The sequence below is a fragment of the Hypanus sabinus genome, chromosome 4, assembly GCF_030144855.1.
Source record: "Hypanus sabinus isolate sHypSab1 chromosome 4, sHypSab1.hap1, whole genome shotgun sequence".
In the NCBI taxonomy this organism is placed as follows: Eukaryota; Metazoa; Chordata; class Chondrichthyes; order Myliobatiformes; family Dasyatidae; genus Hypanus; species Hypanus sabinus.
In genome coordinates, this window is record NC_082709.1 from 30,803,715 (window position 1) to 30,827,135 (window position 23,421).

Below are 23,421 nucleotides of genomic sequence, written 5' to 3' on the forward strand. Positions count from 1 at the left end.
AGATAAGAACATTCATTAATAATGCAACCATCAAACGTGCCTACTGTGCCAAACTTCAACCTACACTTTGGTACATCAAACCACCAGGCTGTGCTCCCTGTTGCTGCATTGTGAAAAACAGAAACAGGAGGATACAGTACAGAAAGTTGTACAACACTGGCTTGATGGAAGAATCAGAACCAGGTTCAACATCACTGGCATATGTCTTCGTGAAATTAGCTAACTTCGTGGCAGCAGCACAATGCAACACATGATAATATGGAAAAAAAATTCAGAATTACAGTAAATTATGTATATACACACACACATATATATATGTATGAATAAATATATATATAAAATAGTGCGTGGCCAAGTGGTTAAGGCTTTGGGCTAGTGATCCGAAGGTTGTTAGTTCGTGCCTCAGCCGAGGCAGCGTGTACGACCTTGAGCAAGGCACTTAACCACACACTGCTCCTGCACGTTTATAGCCCAGTTGGTGCAGTATGGACAAGACAAGACAATTAAATAAGTAGTGCAAAAGCAGAAATAAAGAAGTAGTGAGATAGTGCTCACGGGTTCAATGTCCATTCAGAAATTGGATGGCAGATGGGATCAACCTGTTCCTGAATCATTGAGTGTGTGCCTTCAGGCTTCTGTATCTCCTTCCCGATGGTAACAATGAAAAGAGGGCATGTCCTGGGTGGTGGGGGTCCTTAATGATGGATGCTTCCTTTTTGAGGCACTGTTCCTTGAAGATGTCATCGATACTACAGAGACTAAAGCCCATGATGGATCAATAATTTTACAACTCTCTGCAGCTTACTCCAATACTGTGTGGTAGCCATCCTGCTTAATCCACTCCCACCCCCCACAACCCCATACAGAAGGTGATGCAGCCAGTTAGAATGCTCTCTATGCTACATTTGTAAAAATGAGTTTCTATGTGACTTTTTAGAGTTTTAAGACTGGAACATGTTAAAAGATTTAGCTGCCAGCCTAGGTGAGTATATTCACCAACCTTACGGGCTTTATCAACAGTGTTGAGGACTGTGTACCAGAAACCAGAGATGAACCAGGAGGTCTACTTCCTACTGAAGTCTACATCTGCACCATTCCAATGAGATGACATTACCTTTACAAGAAATCAAGATACAAATTCCTTAAAGCTATCAGACATAATATCAGCAACATGGCGATGCATTGCAAGCAGCTTATAAAACTTATAAATATACTTCTTTTGAATTAATCACACTGCAATCTGCAGCCTTTAATTTCTCTTGAAGTAACATACTTTTGAACCATCTTAATGAACTAGCGATTTTGCGATCTTCTGAAGGACTCTACACACTTAACTCTCAGGCATGTTTTAAGCAGATGAAGATACATCGCCACAGCTGAAAGAGAGGGAGGAAGAGTGATACACAAGCCAGGCTAAAAGGAAGAGGCATGAAACTTCCTCTACCCAGCATTTTGTTAGCAAATATACAGTTGTTGGAGAACAAGACTGAAGCCTAATGGCAAGATTGCTGTATCGGAGGGAAATGAGGAATTATGCATCCTCTGCTTCATAGAGACATGGCTCACTCTGAACACGTCAGATAAAACCCGAGGGCTTCTCAATATAAATGATGTTCTAGACTGTTGCAGACATATCACACCCAGGGTCTCAATACACTTGATCACTGCTATACCAAGATTAGGAATGCTTACTTTTCCATGCCTGGACCAAATTTCAGGAAGTCAGATCACTTAGGTGTCCTCCTTATACAGGCAGAAGCTAAAGAGCAAGGCTGCATAGATAAGAACAATAACGAGGTGGTAGCTGGAGGCAGAGGAGTGGCTATGGATAGCTTTGAGTTGATGGACTTAGCCGTGTTCAAGCAGTCATCAGAAAATCTGAACCAGTACACCATAGTTGTCTTGGAGTTTATTAAAAAAAAATAGCGTAGATGAATGTGTCCCCACAATATCATTCAGGGTCTTTCCCAAACTAAAGTCCTGGATCAACCATGAAATCCACAATCTGCTGAGGGCCAGATCAGTGCCATTCAGGTCTGGCAACCAAGTAAAATACAGAAGGTTCAGTGCGATCTCTGGAAAGCCATCTCACATGCAAATTGACAGTTCCAAACCAAACTAGAATCACTGAAGGATGCTCGGCAGCTGTGGCAGGGCTTGAGTGCCACCACCTCCTACAAAGTGAAACCAACATAGGCAACAAGGCTTCACTCCCAGATGAGCTCAGTACATTTCATCGTTGCTTTGACCATCAAAGCATGGAGACAACTTCACAAACTCCCATATCCCTGTGATTTCAGTTTCTGAGGCCGATGTGACAACAGCCTTCAGGAGGGTGAACCCATAGACATCATCCAGGCAAAATGGGGTATCTGGCCAAGTACTACAGACCCATGCGGATCAACTGGTTGGAGTGTTCACTGATGTCTTTAACTTTTCATTGTCTCAGTAAAGCAGCCACCCACCCTGGACATCCTTCTTCAAATGGGCAGAAGATATGAAAGCCTGAAAGCATTCTCCAGAATGGTCAAGGACAGCTTCTACCTTGTCATAAAACTATTGAATGGTTCCCTAGTATGAGAAGATGAAATCTTGACCTCACAATCTATCTTGTTACGTTCTTGAACCTTATTGTTTGTCTACAATGCACATTCTCTGTAGCTGATGTGCTTTATTCTGCATTCTGTTATTGTTTTACTTTGCACCACCTCAAGGCATTGTTATAATGATTTGATCTGTATGAACAGCAAAGCAAGAAAAGCTTTTAACTGCACTTCGGTACCTGTAACAATAATAAACCAATTCCAAGCACGCTGGTTCTTTTTCACAAAACAGATGGTGAACGTGAAACTCTGCTGCAGTTAGGCAGATTTTAAAAAATCAAGAAATATTGATAGATTTTGCTAGCAGCACAGAAAGTGGAAATTGAATCAAGTAGATATAGTTTTGATACATTCCAGAAATGATCTCACTGAAAGTTGAAATAAGCCCAAGAAGATAAAAGGCCTAATTCTGCTCCCAGGTTACAGGGAAAATGGCAAAGCTCAAAATCTGACACAAACATGAAGTAGGTGATTAAAAAGTAGAAAGTTTTGAAATGAACAGCCCATTTGGCCCAACATTCACAGAATGTGTTAAAATAACTACCGAGTTTAGATTTGAAAGTCTCTATGGTACTACTCTCAACTACACAACTAGATAGCTTGTCCCATGTGTCCACAAATCGCTGGGTAAAGAAATCCTTCCTTATGTGAGTCTGAAATCTCCTTTTAATCAGTTTCCACCTATGACCCTGTGTCCTTGTTGATGGATTAATTTTGAAGTAGCAGCTGCCTTCCCCCTTACTTATACACTGAATGATTTTGAACACTTCTATCATGTCTCCTCTCATTCTACATCTATATAGGCTAAAAAGATTTAATTCTTTCAATCTTTCTTCATAGCTCATACCCTACAGACCTGCAATGAATCTAGTCACCCTTCTCTGAACTCTCTCCAGTGCCTTCACATCCCTTATAAAATATGAAGACCTAAATTGTACAAAATACTCAAAGGTGTGGCCTCACATGTGCATTATACAACTTAAGGAGAACATCTCTAGGTGTGAACTCCACTGAGCGCATTATATAGACTAGCAATCTATTTGCCTTCCTAATTGTTTCTGTGTATTGTCTAGATGTTGATAGTGATGGGTCAACCAGGATGCCCAAATCTTAGACAGTGCACTTTCTAACTCAAGCCCCCCCATTGTATATTTATATCTACTATCTCTACTTCCTATATGTACAAACGTTTGTAATATTTTACATTTACTTACAGTATATTACATCTGCCACATATCTGCCCACATTTGGATTTTGTTTAGATCTGACTCTACTGATTCTATTGCCTCAATGTTATCAGCCCATCCCCTTAATTTTGTGTCATCTGCAAACTTTACTAGTTTATTTGTTATGTGCTTATCCAAATCATTAACGTAAATTAGAAAGCAGTGGCCCCAAATCTGATCCGTTCAGAACCCCACTTTCAACATCTACTAGGTGTGAAAATTATCTTCTCACCATAACTCATTGTTTTCTGTTTTTTGAGCCAATTCTGCACCGATCACATACCTTACCCTGAATCCCTGCCTCCAGAAATTTGACTACCTTGTCAAAAGCCTTCTGAAAGCTCAAGTAAATGATATTAACTGCTCTATTGTTATCACAAATTTTAGTAGACTCTTCGTAGAACTCCAGCATATTAGAAAGTAGAACATAGAAATCTACAGCACATTACAGGCTCTTCAGCCCACAATGTTCTACTCTAGACACCACCTAGAATTTTACTAGTCCATAGCCCTCTATTTTTCTAAGCTCCATCTACTCATTTAAGAGGCTCTTAAAAGACCCTATTGTATCCGCTTCCACCACTGCTGCCAGCAGTGCATTCCATGCACCCACCACTGGCTATGTAAAAGACTTACCTCTGACACCCCCTCATTTCCGATTTCCAAGCACCTTAAAACTATGTCCCCTCATGTTAGCCATTTCAGCCTTGGGAAAAAACTCTCTGGCTATCCACACGATCAATGTCCCACATCATCTTACACACCTCTATCAGGTCACCTCTCATCCTTCACCACTCCAATGAGAAAAGGCCAAGTTCATTCAACCTATTCTTATAAGATATGCCCTCCAATCCAGGCAACATCCTTGCAAGTCTCCTCTGTACTCTCTCTATAGTGTCCACATCCTTCCTGTAGTGAGGTGACCAAAACTGAACACAGTCCTCTGAGTGGGGTCTGACCGAGGTCTTATATATCTGTAAAATATGATTTCCCTTTTCTGAACCCATGCAGGCTTTCTGCTATCATGTCTATTCTTATCAGCTGCTTTTCCAACTCATTCTTTATTAATTTCTCCATTATCTTACCTACAAAATGCATTAAGCTTACTGCTCTATAGTTACCAGGTCAGTGTGGTCATCATTCTTACATATCTGGACAACATTAGCCCATTTCCAGACCTTAGGGGATTTCACCAGTCTTCACTGACTTATGAAAAATACATGTTAGGGGTTTGTATATGTAATCACAGACCTCTTTAAGTACCCTTGGATATATGTTGTCTGGCCCTGACTTACTAGCCTTCAGTCTTTTCAGCTGAAGCAGGACTTCACTTTCTAAGATCTCTAAGTCAATTAAGACAACCTTATTCTTCTCTACACTTCCTGGCATGTTGCTAAAATCTTCACAGGTGAATACTTCAGCAAAATATGAGTTTAAGAGTATCTGCTATGTCCTTCTCTGCATAATTTAATACCCCACTATTATTCTTAATACACTTAAACTTCCTCCTTGACTTTTATTTTACTACTAAAGTATTGAAAAAATCTCTTGGGGTCAATCTGAGCATTAACAGCAATAACCTTCTCAACCTGCCTTTTGGAAATCCAAATTTCCTTCTTGATTATAGCTCCCATATTTTCATATGCCCTACAGTTAATATCATTACTATTTTTCTGTATTCCTTATATAGCTGCCTTTTCTTCAATAATTTTTATATATATCTTTATTCATCCATGTAATTGATCTATTGTTATTATTGCTTCTCCTGCCCTTGGGTATGAAGATTTCCTGCACTGCGCGTATTACCTCTGTAAATCGATCCTATTGGTCCTCTACTGACTCAATGTCAAGCAGTTCCTTCCAGTTTACCTTCTGAAGATTGACAATCGTCACCAGCAATCACAGCAGGATGCAAATTTTTAATGATTTCAGATGGCTGGGGCAGCAGATGATGAAACAAAGACTTTTGTCATTGGTGGACAGATGAAGCAAGCCAGACAGATCAAGGGAATAAGGTAATTCCCATACAATCACATGGACACTGTGATTGTGATTGTATAGGATCAGAGAAATGGGGGTCAGGAAAATATACAAGTACAACAGGACCGACAAGAAAAGTGGGGGAGAGGTGTATTTCAGGACTTGCGTGAACACAGCTGTACACTTACCTTTATTGACCAAGTCAAATCAAGGAGCTTCTGGAAGTACCTCATCCAGTGCCTTGAAATTCACCTGCTGTGCACCACCAAACTCCTGACTTTGGCAATAGATTCATCTTCCATCTCTCCACTGTTGAGGAACACCATCTCTCTCTTGGCTGTTCCTGGACCCAGCGGAGTATTCATAGATGCTAATGAGAACTTGGAGCAGTCTTTCTTCTTCTCTCACCCAGTGCACAACTTGGCTCTCTGATTCAAATTAAATTGTCAACATTCTTCCTCTTCCGATTCACATTTTCAACCTTGTAAGTATGCTGCTGATTTATTTAAATAGCATCTGGACCTTAAAAATGACTGTGCTTTCTTCTGTCACAATGTACCCATCACCCTGGTCACCAAGCTGCTTCCATCCAAACCACACTTTCCCCATAACTATTGAAATCTAATTATTACATTGCTTCATAGTCAGGCAGATGGCCAAACCATTCCGTCCAAACACAAAGTTTTGTGGAGTCTGTTCAAATACTGTACGACTTTGATTATCTGTTCAGTTTTCGATTTGATACAAAAGAACTGAACACGCTCAGCTATTCCTTGCATGTACTTTGTAGAACTGCATGCCCAAACCTATTGAAGAACACTTCAGATAATGGACGATGAGTCACCGGAGAATATTATGCAGTTCACTGTGCAGATTTATCATTTATAATCAAAGTTAGGTTGTGCTGTTATTACTGATCACTTGTTCTTTACAATTTAATAAATAAATTCAACAATTATGTCAAGTTACAACCTAGGTTAGCATATCTATAGTGAAGGAACATCGAGTTACGATGTATAATACCACTAACCCAGTCACTGCTCAATCCATCGGCACTCTGGTATTCATTTAAAAGTCTGGACAAATAACAAACCTCTCTAAACCATTCATAAGTGACAAAGTATGACTGTTAAATGTAACCTGAGATGCTGAATCTAAGAAAAACGTTCAAAAAAATTACTAAATATATTTCCATCCTTTTCTTCAGGTACAATCTTCCGCCGAAGTAACGATGCTTTCTTTATCTCTTTAATATATTGTTCAATAAGTCTTTCTTCATCTTTGTGTTTAGATTGTGTTAACATTCAGCCACATTTGCTGTCATTGTGAAATTGTATCCTGCAAATATCAGGATGCTACGGGAGGTGATTTTAACTTTCCACATCTTGACTGGGAATCCCATAGTGTAAAGGAAAAGATGCAATAGAAATTGACAAATCCTTCAGGAAAGTTTCCTTAATCAGTACATAGAAGTCCCAATGAGACAGTGTGCAATACTTGAACTGCTGTTGGAGAATGAGACAGGGCAGGTGACAGAAGTTCGTGTAGGGGAACACTTTATATCCAGTAATCATGATACTATTAGTTTCAAGATAAATATGCAAAAAGATAGGTCTGATCCATGATTTAAGATAGTCAATTGGAGAAAGGCCAATTCTGATGGTATCAGGCAGGCTGTTTTCTGGCACAGGAGTACTTGGTTAGTGGGAGGCCTTCAAAAATGAAATTTTGAGTGTTCAAAGCTTAAGTGGGCCTGTCAGAATAAAAGGTAAAGGTAACAAGTGTAGGGAACTTTGGTTTTCAAGAGAAATGGAGGCCCTGGTTAAGAAAAATAAAATGGAGGTGCATAGCAGGTGCAAAAAAAGGAGGTACTTATGGAGTATAAAACATGCATGAGAACACTTAAGAGAGAAATTAGAAGGGCTAAAAGAAGGCATGAGGTTGCCCTAGCAGACAAGTGAAGGAGAATTCTAAGGGATTCTACAGATACGTTAAGAGCAAAAGGATTGCAAGGAACAAAATTGGTCCTCTGGAAGATCAGAATGGTAGAGCCAAAAGAGATGAGGGTGATCCTAAATTTTCTTTGCATCTTTATTTACTCAGGAGACAGAGTCTATAGAAGTAAGGTGTTTGCTGTCCTGAGGAACATCAGGGTGGCTAAATCCCCAGGGCTTGACAAGGCATTCCCTCAGACCCTACAAGAAGCAAGTGCAGAAATTTTCAGGGCCCTAGCAGAGATATTTAAATTATGCTTAGCAACAGGAGAGGTATCAGAGGATTGTAAGACTATTGATGCTGTTCCGCTGTTTAAGAAAGGCTCTAAACAGAAACCAGGAGATTACAGGCTGGTGAGTCTGTCATCAGTGGTGGAAAAGTTACTGCAAGGTGCTCTAAGGGACCGGATATATCAGCATTTGGATAGACATGGATTGTAAGGGACAGTCAGTGTGATTTTGTGTGTGGTAGGTCATATCTGACCAATCTTACAGAATTTTTCGATGAAGTTACCAGGAAGGTGGTTAAAGGCAAGGCAATATATGTTTTCTATATGGACTTTAGCAAAGCATTTGACAAGGTCCTGTATGGGAGGTTGGTCATGGAAATTCAGTCACTTGAGGTAGTAAATTGGATTAGACTTCGGCTTTGTGAGAGAAGCCAGAGAGCGGAAGTAGACGGTAGCATCTGTGACTGGAGGCCTGTGACTAGTGGAGTGCTGCAGGGATCGGTGCTGGGTCCTTCTATATCAATGATCTGGAATGATAAGGTGGTGAAGGGCATCAGAAAATTTGCGGATGACACCAAGAATGGAGGTGCAGTGGACAGCAAGGAAGACTATCATGGCTTGCAGAGAGATCTGGATCAGAATGAAATATGGGCTGAAAAATCACATTTGGGATTTAATGATGACAAGTGTGAGGTTTTGCACTTCTGTAGGACCAACCAGGGTAGGTCTTACACAGCGAGCGGTAGGGCTCCAAGGAGTGTGGTAGAACAAAGAGATTGTGAATAAAGGTCCTTAATTTTTTGAAAGAGGCATCACAGGTAGATAGGGTCATAATGAAAGCTTTTGGTTTATTTGCCTTCATAATCAAAGTATTGAGTACAGAATATGGGATGTTATGTTGAAGTTGTATAAGATGTTGAGAGGCTTAATTTGGAGTATTGTGTGCAGTTTTGGTCACCTACCTACAGGAAAGATGTAAATAAGGTTGGACGAGTACAGAGAAGATTCACAAGGATGTTGCTGGGTCTGGAGGACCTGAATTATAATGAAAGATTGAACAGATTAAGACTTTATTCCTTAGAACATAGAAGATTGAGAGGAGATTTGATAAAGGTATACAAAATTATGAGAGGTATATATGGGGTAAATGCAAGCAGGCTTTTTCTACTGAGGGTAAGAGGGACTACAACCAAAGGTCATGGGTTAAAGGTGAAAGGTGAAAAGTTTAAGGGGAATATGAGGTGAAACTTCTTCACTTAGAGTCATGAGAGTGTGGAATGAGCTGCCAGCACAAGTGGAGCATGCAAGCTCGATTTTAATGTTTATGCAAAGTTTGATAGGTACATGGATGGTATGGGTGTGGTTGGTCATGGCCCCAGTGCAGGCTGATGGGAGTAGGCATCTTAAATTGTTTTAGCTTGGACTAGATGGGCGGAAGGGCCCATTTCTATGCTGTACTCCTCTATGACTCTGTGGGCCCAGTATAATTAATCTTTCCTCATTAGATAGCCTTTTCATTGCAGGAATCCATGCCATGAATGCCCTTCCTTAAATAAGGAGACCAAATTTGAACAATTCATAACATCACATTTTACAAAAAAGGCACTTCATAACAAATAGGAATGGAAATCGATGTTGAATATTTGCTACTTCCAATGGATTAATTACCAAATAGATTACTTCTTATCCTTGTTCCTTTCTCAAACCAATTCTGGTTGTGCAATTGAAATATCATAGCCTACAAGATACAAGATTTTTTATTGTCATTTCCAGTATGCAAGTGTTATGGAGAATGAAATAATTGTTATCTGAATCCAATATAGAACAAAACAAACACAATAAGATAAAGAATTCAGTAATAAAAATACAATAAATATAAATACATATTATATACATAGAATGTTACACAGCTTATATACTTAGATTGATTATATGTACATAAAGTGATGTTGTACATAAGGTGACTATGACAGGAAATGATATAGTGGTGGCAATGGAGGGTTATGGTGAGGTGGGTTAGTGGATGCAGGTGTTGATATGCCTTACTGCTTGGGGAAAGTAACTATTTTTGAGTCTGGTGCTCCTGGCATGGATGCTACATTGCCGCCTTCCCTGATGGGAATGGGACAAGCAGTCCATGAAGAAAGTGGTGTGATCCTTTATGATATTGCTGGGTTTTTCCCAGCACCACCTATCTGTATATACTGCATGCAGACTGAGTGCTGGGAAGCAGGGTCAACCAAAGTGGTGCTTTTTGGCTGGTGGGGAATCACAGATTTGAACGGTCTCTTTGCTGTAAATTTGTGTTACTACATAAATTTGCCTCTGTTTAATCTAAATGCCTAAGGATCGGACAAAGAATGTTTGAGCTAGAACACAAACTCTGTTTCTATTTCCTTTAAAATTACCCGAGTGCTTCAGGCATTTCCATTGTAAGCGTGGGTTTGTGCACAAGAGATATTGAAGTTATAAAATGTTGCATACATTTTCAATCTGTTTTAGCTAATTTGTAATGAGGGAGATATTGATCAAAACAATGGCCCAATTCCTCAGAAAACAATGGGATTGATATAAGAGATCACTACTGAACATTATACTTCCTCCTCATGTGCTTCTCACCTATCTACATATAGTCCCTGTATTGGTTTATCCTCAAGGTTTAATTCCATGTTCTTAAAAATTCAAAATAGCACAGTATTGGCATTTGGCTTTTGATGGGATGATCAGGGTAGAATTGTTGGCACTGAATTTTAGAAAATCCTGTAGCATTATGGAAAACTTCTAAAAAACTTTCAAAAGGCACGTCCTTTGTGCTCTCTGAGCCAAAGGACAACCCTACTGAAAATGCAACATTTGTTCCACATGATAGCTATTAGCTTGCTGGCTTATGTTTGCTAAGCTTGTCTTCTAAACACAGTTGATCAAAAACAGTTGTAAGTAAACTTACAGCTGACAGTTTGTTTAGTTTCTGGTTGTAAAAGGAAGTCAGTCTTCAGTTCTTAGAATGTAAATGGAAAGCAATAGTTTGCTTTAAGTTTTAAAAAAAAAACCCTCTGTAGAACAGCTTTACAGACGCTGTCTGTGGAAAGTCACTACACCTGTTTTATTATTGCTCAAGATGTAGTATATAACAATGGGTTGTTTAATTTGGGTTGCTTCAAACAGACAAGCTGACTCTTAAGTTGCTTAGTTCAAAGAAGCTTGTTGGATAATATCATTTAGCATATTAATTACTAATGTATTTTTAGTGGAAGGTTTATGTACTCAGAAGTTAGCTTTACAGCATTATCATGAACTGTGAGTATTAGCTGAAGAACTATGTCTCCACAGGGCTTTTAGACCATTCATGTTAAAAGGATAGCTGAGGAAGTATCATATTCATGTGAAGTCACCTATGTGGGAGAAAAGGGGTATAAATGTGAAGAGCTGATCAAGCTTATTATGAATAGGTAAGGAACATCAAGAAGAAACACTGGGTGAACCAGAATGCATTCCTCTAGCTTCAAGTTCTGCAATGGATGCATTGTGATATATTTTGTTAGTTTATAGGAAATGTACCTGTGTTATGGAAATCCTTCGTGTCTGAAAAATCCTTTATGTGTTATGTGCTTTGTGTTCTGTGTATTAGAAATGATTTGTGATTTGGAAATTTTTAATTAGCAATCTCTGTGAATTTTCAATGTCTTTTAAAAGGTTGTGGGATTTAAATAACTATGACTGAAAATAAATGAACTGTATTTTAAACTACTTTGTTAGTTGAAAATATCTTCTCCTTGGTGGGGAGAATGGACCCACCACTCAAATAGTGGGCATTGGCAGCTAAACTTGCCATGGAAAATAAACAGGGAAGTGAACTATCTTTTAAAGATTGGGTACTTACAGCATAATTTCCATTTAGTGAGAGTACTTGTAGCTATTTGTATTTGCTAGGGCTTAAACTCATTTGAGTTTAGAACTTTATGGTCATCAAACCCAGTACCATCACATCCAGACTACAATGAAATGCCAACCAATGTTTGTGCTCACGATTGTGAGTCTTGGATCCACAATCTTCTGATTAAGGAGCCAGATTACTATTAACTGAGCCAAGCTATCCTCTACATTATACTGCAGTACAAATAACACAGAGAGGTTGATATTTATAAATCATTCTATCTGGATCCATAACAACTTGATATGGAAACTGTTTACATGTTCACAAGGGACTGCAGAGAGTTGCAGACATAGCTGAGCACAATACTGAAACCAACCTCCCCTCCATGGACTGTCTACACTTCTCACTGACTCAGTAAATCAGCCACATGATCAAAGATCCTACCAACCACAGACATTTCCTCGTCTCCCCCTCCTAAATATAAAACTCTGGAAGCATGTATCATCAAGGACAGCTTCTATTCCACTGCTGTCAGACCTCTTGTATGATAGCATGGACTCTTGACCACACAATCTACCTCATTATGACCTTGCCCTTTATTGCTTAACTGCACTCCATTTTCTCTGTAGTTTTTTACATTTGTTATTGTTTTAACTTGTTCTATGTCAAAGCATTGTGTAATAATTGTAACTGTATGAACAATATGGAAGCTTTTCACTGCATCTCAGTATATGTGACAATAATAAACCAATTCCAGTAATAAACATGAAATGGATAAAATCTCATTACTTGATTTTGATATGGGCATCTACTGATATTTCAATCAAAATAATTCTGCTAATTTGAATGATCAATGCAGCTACAGATGTTCTTGCACTGCTTAATATTTATTGTCATTTCAAACAAAATGCAAATAATCTCTACAGTAGGATTACAGCAAACATTGAGGAACAGGGGTCTTGGTGTACCAGTGCAAGACTCCCTGAAGGTGGCAGCACAGATGGATAAAGTGGTAAAGAAGGCTCACGAAATACTTGAAGAAATTTTGCAGATGCTGGAAATCCAACACATCACACACAAAATGCTGGAGGAACTCAGCAGGTCAGGCAGCATCCATGGACATGAACAAACAGTTGATGTTTAGGGCCAAAACTCTACTTCACGGCACTTATGATACTTGCCATGAAATAATTAGCAAAGGCATGGAATGTAGGAGTAAGTAGGTTAAGGTAAAATCTTACAAAACTTTGAGTGGTGAGTTATGAGGTGAAACTGGATGATCTGTATTTATTTATTATAAAGGTGTATAGATAAGGTAAATAGGAGGACACTTTCCCCCATAACAGAGTAGCTAAATCTACTTACAGTTCAAAGTTCAAAGTAATATTTATTATCAGAGTACATACATGTCACCACATACAACCCTGAGATTCTTTTTCTATGGGCATACTTAGCAAATCTACAGAAAAGTAGATATAAACAATGGACAACAAACTGCACATGCAAATATAAATAGCAATAAATAACAAGATAAATAACTACAATTAATGTAGTTAATAATAATAATAAATATTTTATTGATCCAGAGAGGGAAATTCTTCCCCTTTTGTTCAAGAGCCTGATGGTTGGGGGGTAGTAGCTGTTGTTGAGCCTGTTTTGTGAGTCCTGAGGCACCTGCACCTTCTACTTGTTGGCAGCAGCAAGAAAAGAGCACGGCCTGGTGCTGAGGATCTTTGATGATGGATGTTGCTTTTCTATGACAACATTTCATACAGATGTGCTCAATAGTTGGGAGGGTTTTACCCATGATGTACTGGGCTGAATCCAGTAGGAACTAGGATGAGCATTCAGAGATTTACAGAGGATAGGATACGTGCTTAAACATTTAAAGGGAATTTAATGAAGAACTTTTTCACCCAGTAGGTGGTTGGAATCTGGCTGCACTGCCTGAGTGGTTGGTGAAGACAGGTAGTCTCACAACATTTAAGAAGCACTTAGACAAACACCAGAATTGGCTGTACATAGTAGGTTAGGGAACGAATGGAAGGAAGTGGGATAAGCATAGAGAGGTACTTGATTGTTGGCATGGATATGGTGGGATAAAGGCCCAGGGGCTATACTGAATTACTCTATTACTGCGATATATAAACTATCATATAGGAACTAGAGGCATAATGGTTAAATGACTGAACCAAGAAAATCTGACATCTAGGTTAACAAAATCCAAAACAGTAATTCAACTCCTCTCTTGGCACCTGGAGAATGTAAATTCAGTTAATTAAATATTATGGAATTTTGAGAACCTCAAGTGGCATATGGCCTACTTTTGGGCTTATTTCTTGTATCCTTTTGTAGTTATTGCTGAAAATCAACACATATACAGAGTTTTCATCTAGAAAATTGTGTAATTAACAAAACTCTAGTCATAAAACATTTCTCAGTTTCTCAATGTTCCTAGAGCTGACTCTTTTAGAGTTACTTTACACCATTCCAGAAACACTACCCTTTTGGGATTTGAATTCCCTGTAAGTTTGTGCTTATAGCATAGTCGTGGACACAGTGAAAGCTTCCATCAAAAAATTCAAGGTATTCTGAAGTACGATATATAAAAAAATGTTTAATCACTTTTCTTACCTTTCTTCAATTTGTTATGCTAGTTCTTCAAAATATACATACAGACCCTTCAGTAAGAATCAACATAATCCTTCTCCTGCAGGTTTGCCTTGTTCTGTATTTCAGTATTTCTGTATGTTCAAGGCAGCTTAATTTGCATCCTAATTTTAGATGATCTTTCAAATTTACAGCCTGATAATAGCTGCAATTGCTTATACTTCCATAATTAAAGCCATAAAATAAAATGAATTAAAGTTGATCATAATGGGAAACGATTATAAATGCAAATCATCCTCATATCAAGTTATTACCATAATTACTTATATATTGATTTCTGCTTATTAATAATAATTATTTGTAAGGACATCAGTACCAAATGAAATACTGTATGTTAATAACTGACATCCTTATATTCACAGCCTACTGAGAAGAAAGTGGGCAAGAATACATGTTGCTTGTCCATTTCCAACAATTAGCCTGGAAAATTAGTTAAAATATTGTTGAATTAAACATTGATGGTAACTGAACATTTTTACACTGCCAAGAGTGCACAAGCAGCAATGCATAAGGCCATAATGCATGTGGGTTTCTGCAGATGAAAAGATGCATAAATACAGCACTCTCCACTTACCTGGAAGGTAGTATCTGCAACAATACTCAAGAAGTTCAGCTTCATCCAGGAGTAGAGAATTTTCTTGATTGGCATCCATCTATTGCCCTAAATATTTATGTTCTCAACTATTAACATACTTTGGTCACAGAGCGAGCCACTTACTTAATGCATTGGAGGAACTCATCAAATTGGCTTAGCCCCTAATTTTCCTTCCATCTCACAAACCACTTTGACATGTAAATATACCATTGTTAGTTTACTTTGGGTGAGATAAAATCTGCAACTCCTCTCTTGACAACACTGCAAAGTATCTTCATCATATAGATTGTAGTATTTTGAGAAGATGGCTCACCACTACCTTAATGAGGACACTTGGATTTGGGGAATGAATACTTGGAATGCCAGAGATTTCTACGTCTCATGAAAGAAGATGAATAATAGCATAATCTGTTCCTTGAGGTTTCCTACAGTTAAGGAACATGTTTTATTAAAGGAATACATCTGCTTGTATTGTATGTTATACCTTTTCAAAATGATCATCAAATGAAGCAGTCAGTTGTTGTTTCTTTGAAGTTAATTCCTTATCAGCAAAGCATTGTCCAGTCAGCTGATCTACTCTCTGTTGAATGTAGCCAATCATCTCCGAAATTCCAAAGGCTCTGAAACTGAACATATAGAGACAGCTGCTGATATGTCTCCACAGCCAATAAAGGGACTGAGAGAGTACCAAATGAATTCAGGGTATTTATTCACATAATAAAAATAGCCAGGCCTTTGTAACTTATATGCCTCCATGAAAAGCAAATCATCCCTTTGACCTTGCAAATTTGAGTGTTTGGAAACTGTTGCATGCCAACGTTAAACAGGAACTGCCTTTCAGAATTTTTAAACAAAGAGTAATTTTTGCACATGAATGAATTGTAACTGGGAGACAAAAGGACTGAAGATGCTGAAATGCTAAAAATAAAAGCAGAAAATGCTGGAAACAAAAGCAGGTCAGGCAGCAACTGTGGAAATAAATAAACAAAGGGGCATGTAAAAGCTATGAAATGCAGTCGGAGTAGTTGCAGAGATAGAAACCAAAAGGAGAATGTTAGAAATGCTAAACAGATCAGGAAATAACTATGGAAAGAAATTTTTTTTTCTCTCTCCACTGATGGTTCACGGTTTCTCCATGCCATACCTGACTGATAGATTAATCAGCTTCCCTGATTAATCCATCAACCACTTGGCTTCATTAATCATTTATCACCTCAGCAACCTTGGTTTCATTCTATCAGAGATGACCCCTTTGTCATGTCCATCTCTGCAACCACCCATTCACCCCATTCTCTTAATTTCTACAAGTAAAATAAATTGTGTTCTCGCATTTCCGGTTCTGATGAGAGCCCCCTCACTCTGAAACATTAACTTTGCTTTCCTTACCCCCAGGCTGCCTGGCCTGCTGAGTGTTTTCAGCATTTGCTGACTTTACTTCCTTGTATCAAAATGTAATTTTAATCCATAAAAATAATATTTGAAAATATGTTTAACATTGTCTTTATTTCCAAGCTATGGGTTTTATTTAGTTTTTAGCTAAGGACTTTATCTTCACTTTAAATCTTTGAAAAACAGGTCACAGAACTACAGCTTATAATACATAATATGTATTCCTTTTTCCTTGTTGCCTTACTGCCACCTGTGGACAGTGTATACTGCACGCTGGCTCTCAAAATGAAGGGGATCACTAGAGCTTTCAGGACAATTCTGAAAGCATGACAGGCTGGCCTGGCAGCTTGTTCCACACTCTCATGATCCTCTGAATGAAGTTTCCCCTCATGTTCCCTTTCACCCTTAACCTATGACCTCTGGTTGTAGTCCCATTGGAAAAACCCCATCTATACCCCTCTTAATTTTGTAAGCCTCTATTAAATCTCTTGTCAATCTTCTACATTCCAAGGAACAAAGTCGTAACCTATTAAATCTTTCCTTATAACTAGGTCCTCCAGTCCCTGCAACATCCTTGCAAATTTTCTCTGTACTCTTTTAACCTTATTTACATCTTTCCTGTAATTATTTGACCAAGATGGCATACAATATTTCAAATTAGGCCTCACCAATTTCTTGCACAACTTCAAACTAACTTCCTATCTCCTGTACTCAATACTTTGCCAATGACATTGAGTGTAAAAGATTATTTTAAGTATGCGTGTGGGCATATTAGAATGAGGACTAGAAATTTATAAGTGTGGCCTCCCAACAATAGTAAAAGAAAACTACAATGAATTCTGGTGATTGGGCCCTTGGTTAATCAGTCAGTTGCTTCTTTGGGACAACTCTTAAAGAACAGAAACAAATTGAGAAAATAATCAGGATTCCCCTCGTTTATTTGGAACACTGCGCTGCTTAATTGGGGAAGGAGACGGTGGCTGAACAGTTGCTAACTAGCACCAGTCGCGTGCATTTGTATGCCTGTTCAACACTACACCATACTTAGAGGAAACAGTTTGTAAATACGTGTTTCTGTTCAAAAAGCAGTGATTTTTGTCACTGATAGCTGACAAGAAATAACAGTAAGACAATGCAGAACTGCTTTGCTTACTGTGGTTTCAAGCACTCTAGCTTGTGATGCCAGGAATGACTGGGAGTAAAAATGAAATGGTTTCACTACTTCAACAAGTTGGGAACTATGAACAATTTGAAGGCATCGATAATCATCTTGAACACTACATGAAAATGAAGATTTGGAGGATATAATCATCAAAAGCATTGTATGAAAGTTGTCCGTTATCTGCACTAGGTGCCTGCGCTGATCTTATAAATTTACAGTTAATCAAAATATCATGGCAGTACACTAGATGAATTCCTCCGTCAATATCTATTAGGAACCAATACAGCTTTATACTACTGGAATAGTATTGGTATTGTTTAAACTTGTTCTGAATTTCATTTAAATATGTAATTTGTTACTCAGTTAAGGAGGAGTCTGTCTTTTTCAAACCTATTAAACTATTGCCATGAGACTTCTGCTAATTGGGGCAGCTGCTTAATCGGGGCCAAAACTTATCGGTCCTGATGTGTCCTAATTAACCAAATCCACTGTATCCAATAAATGGAATACAGCAGCTATCCATTTCATGCTTCTTGTAAAAATTGCCATGTTTGACAAACGGACATGAAAATTGAAAATTTACCTTTTTTCAAGAATTTTCCAAACACAGAAATGCTACATTAACATCTTCAGTACCCTAGGATAAATGGCATGTTTTGGCAAAGGCATTATTGGGAGAATTTGTAGCAACAGTAATATATCAAACGGATAGCCGATATTTGCTTTTTCTGTTTGATGTTTGTCCATGGTATCTGAAACATTTCTGATACATTTTGGATATACCGATAGTTTCATTATCAAAGATCAGTCAAATAGTTAAACTTTAAAATCAAATTCAATGTTTATGCATCAAATGTTATGCACATTAGGTATAAAAGGAAATCTGTTAAAGATATGATCTCCTATTCATTAAATTTTTAATCCTCATTCTAATTTGCATAATTTGTTCTAAATGAATAAGAACTGCAAACACATCCAATACTTTGCTAATGGAACTTTGTTTCTATACAATTCTTCTCAAATCCAGGTGCATATATATTATGGGTTGTGATTCAAATGTGTACTCAGTGAGGGGCATGAAGGGAAATAACTCCGACCATTCCCTGACCAGATCTATCTGCCCATCATCTTTCTCCTCACATGTTCTACCAGTTGCTTGCCAGCCTAACTTACCCATCCCTCTCACCTCTTTATTATGGCTACTTCCCCTCGACTGATACAGGAGCTAGACCCATAACGCACACGTTACTCCAGGTATGGTCTCATTGATAACCAATAAAACCCTACTTTTGTATTTAATTCTTCTCACAACTTTCATAGTTTTTTATGTCCTCTTCACAATTTAGTTTTCAACCTTTATTTATGTCATTTCCAAACTTAAAGCTAGGAATAGGATATATAATATAATCTACAGTACTATACAAAAGTCTTAGGCACATATACATAGCTAGGGTGCCTAAGGCTTTTGCACAGTACTTTGTATTATGTTGGAAATAATTCACAAAATGTGCAGCTTGAATGGTTGATGGTTGGGTTAAGTTATTCTCTGATTTTGGCAGATTACTTGCAAATGTTTCATCACCATACGAGGAGACATCATCAGTATGCTGTGACTAGCCGTGTGTCTTCCAAATGTTTGGCCTTTGATATACTTATCAATTAGCTGATTGATCATCATTACAGAAACTCAATTGTGATGTAGGGAGGAAATCTCATCACTGATTGGTTGCATGGCAAACCTTGTGTGTTGTGGTCTGGAATTTTGTCTGAATTGACTCATAAATAGAATCAAGGTTTCCATGTCTGTTTGCAGAATTGTTTGTGGAAAACCATGTTTCTAGGACTTCTCTTGCATGGCACCTGTTTGCTTGTGCCATGACCTTCACTGATGCCCAGTCGAATATGCACCCCTCTCGATCTTCATGGGTAGAGACTAGTGAGAGTTGGTCATGCCACTTCACAGCCAGTTGACTTACATGGATCCTTGACAATAGTTTTCTCTCAGTTTAGCCAACATAATATTTGCTACAGTCTTTGCTACTGGATTTTGTAGACCTCATTGGTCTTGTTCAATAGCTTCATTCATTCTTTTGGTATGCAAAGTACTCTCCTCAATGTTGGCTTATTTCGGCTTCCCAACCACCATCCTATTTTAACCAATATATAGCATTGTGCAAAAATCTATGTGAAAGGATGTGTAGTTATTGCGAAGATGAAAATTTCATAACATCTCTGGAAACTTAAAAAATGCAAGTCCCTTAAGATTCAAGAATCAAGATTCAAATTTATTTATCATGTGTTCATTACAGAATACAATGAAATGCATTGTTTGCATGAACAACCACCACACCCAAAGGTGTGCTGGGAGCAGCTGATGAGTATCACCATATATTCTGATGCTAACATAGCACACCCACAATGCTTGGCAGAATAATACAAAGCAGAACAACAAAACAACAATAGCAAAGCAGGCCCTGATCCTTCCTCCTACTCATGCACATACAGTGCCTATAAGAAGTATTCACCCCCTTGGAAGTTTTCATGTTTTATTGTTTTATAACATTGAAGCACAATAGATATAATTTTGTTTTTTGACACTGATCAGCAGAAAAAGATCCTTTCATTCAAAGTGCAAACAGATCTCTACAAAGCAATCTAAATTGGTTACAAATATAAAACACAAAATAATTGATTGCACAAGAATTTATACCCCCTCTTTAATACGACACACCAAATCATCACTGGTGCAGTCAATTGGTTTTAGAAGTCCATAATTAGTTAAATAGAGATCTGTTTTTGGAGACCTGTGTGCAATCAAGCTGTTTCAATTGATTGTAGTAAAAATACACCTGTATCTGGAAGGTCCAATTGCTGGTGAGTCAGTATCCTGCAAATATTACACCATGAAGACAAAAGAACACTCCAAGCAACTCCATGAAAATGTTATTGAAAAGCTCAAGACAGGAGATGGATACAAGAAATTTCCTGTCACTGAAAATCCCTTGGATTATAGTTAAGCCAATCATCAAGAAATGGAAAGAAAATGGCACAGCTGTAAATCTGCCTAGAGCTGGCTGTCCTCAAAAACTGAGTGACCATGCAAAAAGGGGACAAGTGAGGGAGGCCACCAAGAGACCTATGACAACTCTGGAGGAGTTACAAGCTTCAGTGGCTGAGATGGGAGAGACTGCGCATACAACAGCTGTTGCCCAGGTGCTTCACCAGTTGCAGTTTTATAGGACAGTGGCAAAGAGAAAGCCACTGTTGAAAATAAACTCACATGAAGTCTCAGTAAGAGTTAACCAGAAGGTATGTGGGAGAATCTGATGTCAGCTGGAAGAAGATTCTATGGTCTGATGAAACCAAAGTTGATCCTTTTGACCAATAAAAACACAAAATGCTGGCAGAACTCAGCAGGCCAGACAGCATTTTGTGTTTTTATTTATTTCCAGCATCTGCAGATTCACTCTTGTTGCCTTTGATCTTTTTGGCCATCAGACTAAATACTATGTTTGGTATCAGCCAAACACTGCTCATCAGCAAAAACACACCATCTGTACCATGAAGCATGGTGGTGGCTGCATCATGCTGTGGGGATGCTTCACTGCAACAGACCCTGGAAGGGTTGTGAAGGTAGAGAGTAAAATGAATGCAGCAAAATACAGGGAAATCCTGCAGGAAAACCTAATGCAGTCTGCAGGAGAACTGCGACTTGGGAGAAGATTTGTTTTTTAGCAAGACAATGAACCTAAACTTAAAGCTAAAGCTACACAGGAATGGCTTAAAAACAACAAAGTTAATGTCCTCGAGTGGCCAAGTCAGACCTCAATCTAATTGAGAATTTATGATTGGACTTGAAAAGGGCTGTTCATGATCCCCATGTAATCTGACAGAACTTGAGCAGTGTTTTAAAGAAGAATGGGGAAAAATTGCAGTGTCTAGATGTGCAAAGCTGATAGAGACCTATCCACACAGACTCAAGGCTGTAATCGCTGCCAAAAGTACAGCTACTAAATACTGACTTGAAGGTAGTGAACACTTATGCAATCCATTTTCTGTTTTATATTTGAAATTAATTTGGATCACTTTGTAGAGATCTGTTTTCATTTTGACACAAATGAGTCCTCTTCTGTTGATCAATGTCAAAAAAAGCTAAATTAAGCCCATTGATTCAATGTTGTAAAACAATAAAACATGAAAACATCTAAGGGGGTGAATAATTTTTATAAGCACTGTACATAGCTGTTTAACCCCAGGACAGACCTCCAGCAGACTCGGACTTGGGCCTGCAGACATTGGGCTTCAACCACCCCAGCAGACCTGCAGAGATTCACAGACTCAAATTCAGTCAATGGGCCTCAACATCCAGATTTCTGATTCAACCCTTTGGGCTTAATCCTCAGCACTGACCCCAGGACATGCCACTCACCAAACACCAGGTATCAGGCTCTGACTTGCTGATGACAGAACCCCAAGCGCAAGAGTTGAACTCTGGTCTCACCAATTTGTGAACCCAGAGGGTCATCGGAACACATTCCTCCTGCCCGCATGGACCCTGACCCCTGAACTCACAGACATTTGGGGGGGGGGGGTCCTTGTCCACTTTTTCCAGGCTTACATCCAATCATGGATGTCTCATTTTCTCATCACTGGCCTTCAAATGTGGAGTGGGGACTTAGGCGCTGGCCTGATTGCTAATTCCCTCACAACCCTGTCCCGAAACCCTAACATAACTCTCAACTCCTCCCTCTGTTCCTGAACCATTCCCACAAACCTAAAAGAAAACAATTAAATCTCAGCCACGGCTCAATAGAGGGTGCAGCTCAGTGCCATCTTGATTTTCTTGATTTGACATGAGGCAGGAAGAGTACTGAAATAACCTGTACTTACCCAGGTGAATGGGGTCACAGCTGGCCAATCCCAATACAGTCCAGATTCTAAATGGGCTGCACAATAGGGCAGCAAGAGCTGTAACCACCTCACAGGTCTAGCAACCTGGGTGCTATGGACCTAGCACAGATGTTCCCAACCTTTTTTATGCCATGGACCAAAACCATTAAGCAAGGAGTCTGTGGACTCCAGGTTGGGAACCCCTAACTGAGTGTGTGTGGTTTACACTTTCTCCGAACAAGGTGGTAAGAGTGGGCTACCTCACCTCTGCCCCTCTGATCCTCAACACAGGTACCCCTTAGGGCTGTGTCCTAAGACCCCTCCTTTACTCTCTGTATACCGATGACTGTGTCACCACCCACAGCTCCAATCTGCTATTTAAATTTGCTGACGACTCTATACTGATTGGCCTAATCTCAAATAATAATGAGGCAGGCGACAGAGAAGAAGTCATCACTCTGACACAGTGGTGTCAAGGAAACAACCTCTCCTTCAGTGTTGCAAAAACAAAGGAGCTGGTTGTAGACTACAGGAGCAATGGAGACAGGCTAACTCCTATTGACATCAATGGATCTGGAGTTGAGAGGGTGAACAGCTTTAAGTTCCTTGGCATAAACATCATTGAGGATCTCACGTGGTCTGTACATACTGGCTGTATCGTGCAAAAAGCACAACAGCTCCTCTTTCACCTCAGACGGTTGAAGAAGTTTGCTATGGGCCCCCAAATTCTAAGATCTTTCTATAGGGGCACGATTGAAAGCATCCTGACTGTCTGCATCACTGCCTGGTATGGGAACTGTACTTCCCT

At 38.9% G+C, this 23,421-nt stretch overlaps 1 protein-coding gene across 1 annotated transcript in view; it reads right to left on the minus strand.

Moving 5' to 3' along the window:
* Positions 1–23,421, minus strand: part of ccdc141 (coiled-coil domain containing 141) — a 131,066-nt gene that overhangs the window by 63,892 nt on the left and 43,753 nt on the right. Inside the window, exon 9 of the mRNA XM_059966774.1 lies at positions 15,657–15,798. Within this exon, the coding sequence (XP_059822757.1) occupies positions 15,657–15,798 (142 nt within the window). The remainder of the gene's footprint in view (positions 1–15,656; positions 15,799–23,421) is intronic.